At 56.9% G+C, this 7877-nt stretch overlaps 1 protein-coding gene across 2 annotated transcripts; it reads right to left on the minus strand.

Moving 5' to 3' along the window:
- Positions 1–220: 220 nt before the first annotated feature.
- On the minus strand, positions 221–5576 carry ERAL1 (Era like 12S mitochondrial rRNA chaperone 1). Of its 2 annotated transcripts, none has more exons than XM_042026199.1 (11): positions 5472–5576; positions 5068–5241; positions 4851–4978; positions 4688–4765; positions 4507–4553; positions 4081–4142; positions 3577–3689; positions 2762–3142; positions 2184–2333; positions 1843–1923; positions 221–1577 (listed from the first exon to the last, which is right to left on the minus strand). In XM_042026199.1, the coding sequence occupies exons 1-11, from the start codon at positions 5557–5559 to the stop codon at positions 1455–1457; spliced, it is 1425 nt and encodes a 474-aa protein (XP_041882133.1). In that variant the 5' UTR covers positions 5560–5576; the 3' UTR covers positions 221–1454. The 2 variants fall into 2 exon arrangements, with proteins under 2 accessions (XP_041882133.1, XP_041882132.1); XM_042026198.1 differs by having other exon boundaries at positions 5442–5574.
- Between the last annotated feature and the right edge of the window lie 2301 nt (positions 5577–7877).

Below are 7877 nucleotides of genomic sequence, written 5' to 3' on the forward strand. Positions count from 1 at the left end.
GCCTCCCTTCATACCCACGAGACCCCTCTAACCCTGCTTACCCAGCTTTTCCCCCCACAAGGTGCAACCTTCAGAAGCCACAGCTCAGGAAACGGGATCTAAGCTCAGCTGAGAGGAGGAATAACATGAAAGTGCCCTGGTTTGAGCTGGAATAAAACAGAAGGAAGGCAGTGGCCGTGAAGTCAGGCTGCCACGGAGGAAGAAAGGAGAGAACAATCACTTGTGCTGGGACCTCATTTTATTGCAAGAGAAATACAAAAGTTGGACAGCAGCATTCAAGGGACCACAGCACCCCCTGCTCCTGGGAAACATGGAAGGACAGTCCGTGGAGGTTTCCCAACCCAGTTTTCAGTCGATCTCACATTCCAGATAGAATCCTCCAGCAGAAGGGTAAAACATCTCTTTCACACTGCACCAGAGAGGGACAAGGGGCTCAGCAGGTTTGGGTCCCAGACCCTTCCCAATCTCTTCACTGCTGGGGTTTTCTTCCCTCAGGGATGTTAATTTATAACAGCACACAGAGCTTTACCTCGGTTTCTGGTAGGAAGGCAGCCAGTGCCTCAAACACCTGAGCACAGCCATGTGAAGAGACAAAACAAGCCCCAAACACCAGATCCAGGTGCACGTATGTGGTGCCAGGCTCCACCATGCCAAGGGCTCTGCAGAGCCAGCCCTGCTCCTCCAGCCTCACCTGTGCCAGGTGCTCTCCATCCCCAACCATCTGTTACACCTGAGCTATACAGAACCTGCTGCTCTTCCCACTTCAGGGTTTTCTTTAGCTGCAACAGCTTCTGTGTTTGTACCTGTGAACCTGGTGCAAAGAGTGAGGACTTGGAAGCAACTCTGATGCAATAAACTATTCCAATTCCTAAAAAGTGGGTCCACACTGGTTTTGCATGACAGACAAGCCAGTCAGGCATTACAGATGTTCCAGCTGCCAGGAAACCCCTAAAACCAACTCCCTACACCCACCAACTTCAACAGGGCAGGGAGAAAAGCCCCTATGAGACCATCAGGTGGGCTGGGGTGGCCTCGTCCCCCTATGTGACCATGATTCAGCCTTCAGAAGAGATTACAAACGTGCTGGTAATCCTCCACTGCAACCCTTCGTTTGCTACAAGGCAGGAGATGCTCCTGAGCTTCCATGTACAGACACCCGGGAGCAAGGATGTGAGACACAGCCCAAAAGAAGTGGGTGGCAGCTCTGGAAATGCAGTACCAGAATCATGGGTGCAGCTGATTCTCCAGTGTCTGTCCCCCGTTCAGATGCCATAGAAGTCTGGAGATTTTATTTCAGTTTGGGCTGTTCCCCCAAAGATAACATATTCCACTTCAGCCCACTGTAGTGATTCCATCGTCCTCTATGTCTGGATTGAACAAAGGTGCCAAGATAGCCCCAGGACTGGTTTCTCCACACAATCAGAGCTCAAGAGCTGTTAAAACACACAAAGGGCTCAACCCTTCACCTCCACCTTGAGCTTCAGGCGGACGTCACACAGGAAAGCGTTCATCAGGTCCTGGCCAGCCTCCTGAGCAATCCTGCTGATGACCTTTCCTCCTCTTCCAATCAACATCCTCTGTGTCAAAACCCAGAGAGAACATCATCAAACTCACCCTTCCACTGCCCAGGAGAACAGTGCAGCCACAGAAGCAATGAGGAAAATTCCAACATCAAACCATGAGGCAACTTCAGGAAGGTGTGAGTTGCTACTGACAGCCTGTATTGGGTACACGGCTTTTCCCAAAAGAGAGGGAGAAGGGATCACAGCAAGGATGTACATGTGTAGGACTTGGGGAACCTCCCTTCACCCTCCCCAGCATTCCATGTCTTCCCTCACTCACCTTATGAGACTCCCTTGGGACCAGGAGGCTCTGCACGATGAGGAGCTCCCCACATTCTCCTTCCTCCCAGATGTCCGTCACCTGCGACAGCAAGCGAACACTCAGCAATCCTGGAAAATCCTCAGGACCCCCAAACACCACTCCCCTGGAGACACCAGCACACGAGGGTGGCCCCCTCACGCACACAGAAAGGGTCTTAGAGCACACCTGGGGTGCAAGTACTGAGTCACTCCACAGGGCCTGGCAGATCCCACAGATCCAAACAAAGGGATTCTCATCGCACAGCTCAAAATTCCCAATAAAACAGCTCGTGGCCAAATCTGCCTGGGCACACTTCCCACCTGAGTCACTCCATAAGGCACTTCCAGGGGCAGGTACTCCAGGACCTTCTCCCTGATGATATTATCACAGATCTCTTGAGGTGACTGGTTGGTCAGGACATCGCTGTGGAATTCCCAAGGGCCTGGCTTGGCTTGCATCAGGAGGTACCTCTGTGGGCACAACACCCCCCATCAGCTGCCACGTGTCACCCACACAGTGCCAACATCCCTGTGCAGAGAGGGCACTGCTGCTGGCCTGGCATCAGGGCAGCAGTTTGGTATTTTGGGCAGGGGAAAGAGAAAGGCAAGCTCTGAACCCCTCCCTAGGGCCGTGTGTATCAGTTACAAAAGCCCACAGAACCCCTGGAGCTGAGAAGAGAGCAGTGGGTGGATTCATTGTGGTGAACAAGCTGCTGCTTGGAGACCCCCAGGCAAGAGTTTTGTACAGAAAGTCCTGGAGATGCAGTAAGGACACACCCCATGTTGACACCTGACACTTTCCCCCCATCCCAGGCCAGGAACAGGAGCTGAGGCTCTGTGTCAAGTGCTGGGGTCCCACACCAGTCTCCAGGTGTGACACAAGTTCAGACTGGAGTTACCTTGAGTGTATCCACCTCCTCCCCATGGAGAGCTGCCAGCATGAAGATCTCCTGGAAGTGTGGCCAGCCTTTCATGTCTTTTAGATCCTCGGGTCCATAGTACTTTGGCCCTTGGGCTTCCCCTGTGCCAGCACCCCCAACAACACTGCTCCTGTCCAAAGCAGAGCCTTCCTGGGCCTGATTCTTTTCCTGCCCACAGGGAGATCGTGGGACCTTGCCTTCAGGTGGAGAAGGCTGAGTGATTTGAAGAGGAGACTTTGCTGAAGAACTGGAATCCTGTTTAAATGCAGATTTCACTTCCAGTTTCTTTCCATTTACAACTCCCTCTGTCAGGTCAGCTACTATTTCCAGCAGCAGAAACTTCTTCTTTAGTATATCCACCTGAAGTGAGAGAGAGAGAGAGAGAGAGGTGCCTGGATTTGTCCTAAATGAGGTGGGCAGCTGGCCCTGGATCTGAAGAAGCCAGAGGAAACCACCCAGGGAAGCAGCTGCTGCCGGATAGGACAGTTTTGTGACCAGAGGCCAAACCAGAGTGTGGCAGCAGTGCCAGCACAGTTTGCCCAAACACTGAGAACCTGCCAGCTCTGCTGAGATTCTCCCTGGCCAACCTGGCTCCTCTTCCCAGGTGGATTTAAACCCCAGACAGCAGTACAACTTCAGGGGTGCTTGTGCATGCAACAGGTACCCACACCCCCCTCAGTATTCTGGAGCAGAGGGAGAAACCTGTATCCTTTAACACACCAGAGACCCCAAACCCCATCACTGCTGATGCCAGCTGGTGCCTGAAGAAAGCAGGAAGAACAAACAGGATTTACCTTGTTCAGGACCAGGACACTGGGGGTGTGGGGGAACTGAGACAGGCACTTCAGCACCTCCTTGCTCAGAGAGTTCCGTGTCCAGTGATCTGACACGTCCACCAAAACCAGGACTGCCAGGAAAGAGGGGGGGAAACAGGATGAATCCACATTTTCCAGAATGTTCACTTGCAGCTTTAGGGTCTATGGTTACTCCCCCCCATCAGGAGGGGACAAAAAGAAGAGTTTTAATTGACAAAACACTAGAATGCAGCTTACCCTGTCACCCTAATGACATCACACATGCTAAACCTCAACATCCAAACCCAATCATTAACCCCAAGTGCCTCCCCTTGGCACCAGGCAGTTCTTATCCCCTTCTCAGGTCAATATTCCAAATCTTTTCTCTGCCCTTCCTTCCTTGTTCACGCTCCCAGGGCTGCCAGCAAACACCCAGATACCACAGCTGGGAACTCGCGTGGCAGAAAAGGATTTGGTTTGACCCAAAAGGAGTTGAAAACCCACCTAAATCTGCATGTTTCATGCTGTCCCATGGGTCTGTCAGCATGGCTTCATCTAAATTATGCCTGAAAGACAGATACAAATGAGTAAAGCAGACACACTTTATTATAACTGTGTTCCTCCCTCTCAAAGTAGAGGAAAACCAGTGTTTTCCCTCATTCCAGCTGCCACAAAGCTGATTTAGGGGCTGTGACATCCCTTATCATGTGCAGATACACAGAACCAAACACAAAAGGGCTCAAGGGATGTCACAGGCTCTGTGTGCTACTGAAATTGCAATAAAAAAAAATACTTGGAGACCAAAATAAGGCTAAAAATACACATTCTTTCACTCCTATTTTACAACCTTTGCACAGTGAAAATCACATTCCTGTCTTATCAAGCCTTGATAGGCAGCACACACCCCCCTCCCCACACCAGTGGTGATACCTTTTGGCTTTTAAGGGATTAGTGAGGCCTGGTGTGTCCAGAATGATCTAGGAAAAGGAAAAAGCAATGTTTCAAGTTTGCCAGCAGTCACAGGTCAGGGTAAAACCCTATCTTTGTGTAATGAGAAGTGATCCAACAGGATACAGACGAGCAAACCCTGCCCTTTGGCTCTGGGACTCACCAGCTGTGTGTCCTCGTGTGTGATGACACCCCAGGCCTTGCACCGGGTGGTGTGGACCTTCTTGGAGACTGGGAAAACCTGCAGGAAATTAATTAAACACATTACACAGCCAGGACACGCCAAAAAAACCAAGGTAACAGCCTGAACTCCACCCCAGCTTCACCTTCCTGCCCAGGAGCCGGTTGGAGAGCGTGGATTTCCCAGCGTTGGGAGCGCCAATGATGGCAATTCTCAGCACCTTGGGGTTCTGGGGCTGGTCGGGCCGATTCTCCAAGAGGCGCCTCTGCTCCTCTGCCAGATAAAGGAGGGGCTTGGATGCTGCCAAACCCCTCTGCGGGTCAGGATCGTCCTGGGGCGGGGCGGTAGCCGGCACCACTCACCTTTGTCGGTAGCCACGGGCGGCGGGTGCTGGCCCAGAGCGGCGGGCGGTGCCTCGGTGGGGATGCCCAGGAGGCTGCCCAGCGCCGAGCTGCTCCCGCTCCAGCGGCCAGGAACGCCCAGGATCCTGCCCAGCGCCGAGCTGCGCCCGCCCCAGCGGCTCCCCGGGAGGCGAGCTGGAAGGACACCACCGGCAAACAGCGAATATACCAAGAACGTACCGAAAACACCCCAAAATCGCGTTGATGCTTTCGTCCCCACGCAGCGCTCAACCCGCTGCCACAAGGCCTCTGCGCCGGCCCCGCTCCGCCCCGGCCTCTCGCTCGCCACCTCCCCCACGCAGCCGCCCCAAAGCACGCCTGCGGCCCCACCGCACCTGCTCCCAGCCGGAGCGGCCCCACCGCACCTGCTCCCAGACGGAGCGGCCCCGCCGCAGCGGCACCGGCGGCCCAGAACGCGGCCCGAGCGGCGGCCGTGGCCATGGGAGCCGCCATGTTGGCCCGCCGCGGGGCACGCCGGGAAGGCGAACAGTGCCCGCCCCCATTGCCGCGCGGCGCGGGGACAGAGAACGCGGGAGGGCGGGGCCAGAGCGCCGCTGTGCCGCGGGGGATTGTGGGATGGAGACGGACGAGGGGCCGGCGGAGCACGGCGGGGAGGCGGGAGCGCCCCCTGCCGGCGCCGCCGCGCGGTCCCCGGTGCTCCCGGTGTCTCCAGTGCCGCCCCAGTGCTCCCCAGTGCCGACCCCAGTGCTCCCCAGTGCCCCCCCAGTGCTCCCGGTGTCACCAGTGCTCCCCCAGTGCTCCCCAGTGCCCCCCCAGTGCTCCCGGTGTCACCAGTGCTCCCCCAGTGCTCCCCAGTGCCCCCCCAGTGCTCCCCCAGTGCTCCCCCAGTGCCCCCACTGCTCCCGGTGTCACCAGTGCCCTCTACAACGCACAGCCCAGTTTGTCCCAGTGCTCCCTACAACCCTCTCCAGTCCATTCCAGTGCACCCCAGTGCCCCTCACAACACATCCCATGCATCTGACTGCTCCCCTGTGCTCCCCAGCGGGACCCAGTGCTCCCAGTTCCCCTGTTCTATCCAACCCTGTGCATCTCAGTGCTCCCCCTACACTACACCCCAGTGCTCCTCAAGCCTTCCAGCCTTCCCAACACACCCCAGTGCCTCCCAGTTCTCCCCAGTGCTCCCTGCAACACCCCACAGTGCACTCGCGTGTCCCCTGCACCACAAAGCCCTGCCCCAAGGTACCCCAGTGCCCCTCCATGCCCAAATGCACCCAAAATTCCCCATCCCACCCCGCACCCCAGCGCACCCTTGAGCCCCGAGCTCCACCCCAGTCCACCCCAGCTGCTCATTTCCACCAGGCCCGGAACCCCCAGGGGACGTGGGGAGGAAGCAGAGATGGAGCCACGGTTCTGTAACGTTCTTTATTGTCCTGTGCCCGTCCCCAGGGCCCCATCACCGTGTCTGTGCCGTGCCATTCCGTGCCATTCCGTGCCATTCCGTGCCATTCCGTGCCGCGTGCCCAGCCGTCGGCAGAACCGTTACCATTACTAAACTCAGTAATGGTAACGGTTTCCCCGCCGGCCGTGGTGGGTCCCTGGCTGTGTCCAGATCTTCCCACACCCCGGGATGCCCCATCCCACACACCCCCCCCAGCCCGTGTCCCACATCCCCGGTGCTCCAGGTCGTGGTCCCGCGCCGGTCCTGGTGGGAGGTGGTCGGTGCAGCCCGGGGAGTACATCATCTATACTGTAGTGTCTCATAGCCAACTTACAGTATACGATGATATCCTGCCCGGGATGGCATGGAGAGGGGAGCAGAGCCTGCAGGGGAGAGCGTGGTTAGGGAGTACAGCCTGTTCCCACCCTGATATCCCCCTCACCCCATCCCTGTCCCCCTGGTCCTGTTGCCTCCTGGAGGCCTCCCCACTCCAGCACCTCCCTACCTGCTCTTTATCCCTCCCAATTCCACCACCCCAGAGCAGGATAGAGGTTCTCAGTGGCTTCCTCACCCAGGTATCCCCCTAATCCCTCCTTGTCACCCCATTTCCACCACCCTGGCGAAGAGCAGAGGTTCCCATCACCCCAACACCCCCCTACCCCATCTTTGCCCTCCAATCCCACTGCCCCAGTGTGGGAGAAAGGCTCCCAATTGCCTCCCCACCACACCATCCCCCTGTATCCCAAATCTCACCATCTCAGAGCAGGACAGAAGTTCCCAAAATCCCCCCTTTGTTTCCCCCCAATCCACGCTCCCTGAGCAGAACAGCAGCTCCCCAGGTGGTGGCACCTACCTATGGGGGTGGCACTGGGGCTTTGTGGGGTGCTGGATCTGCACCCGCCTTATAAAACCTGCTCTGCCTCATCTGCATATCACATCTGCACTGCACAGCTGGACGGGGCCCTTAACCCCTTCATGCCCGGGGGGGCACCACCCCAAGCAGCTCCCCCCACCTAGCCTGGCATTGCCCATGGAGGTATGTGGGGATGTGGGGTTTGCAGGGGGTCACCCCCTGTGTCTTCCACTTCAGCTTACCCCACAAATTCCCCATCCTCCTGTGGTCACCAGGATTATCCCTTCCCATAGTTGTGGGGACCCTGTACTGGGAGCTCCCCACTGCAAACTGGTTCCCAGTTGCTGGACAGTGGTGTTGGACAGGGCAGGGGGGCAGCCCCTGGGGATGGGGCCCAGGAGGGACATCTGGGAGTGGGGGGTGACCCTGTACAGACACCCCCAGGCGAGGTACAGGGTACACATGGGTTTAGGGAGCCTGTGTCCCCCTGGGGCGGGTGCCCCTGGCCATATATGCTCC

This window comes from Corvus kubaryi, unplaced genomic scaffold (assembly GCF_017639235.1).
Source record: "Corvus kubaryi isolate FWS band 111438036 unplaced genomic scaffold, C.kubaryi_AGA036_p1.0 37284, whole genome shotgun sequence".
Lineage (NCBI taxonomy): Eukaryota > Metazoa > Chordata > Aves > Passeriformes > Corvidae > Corvus > Corvus kubaryi.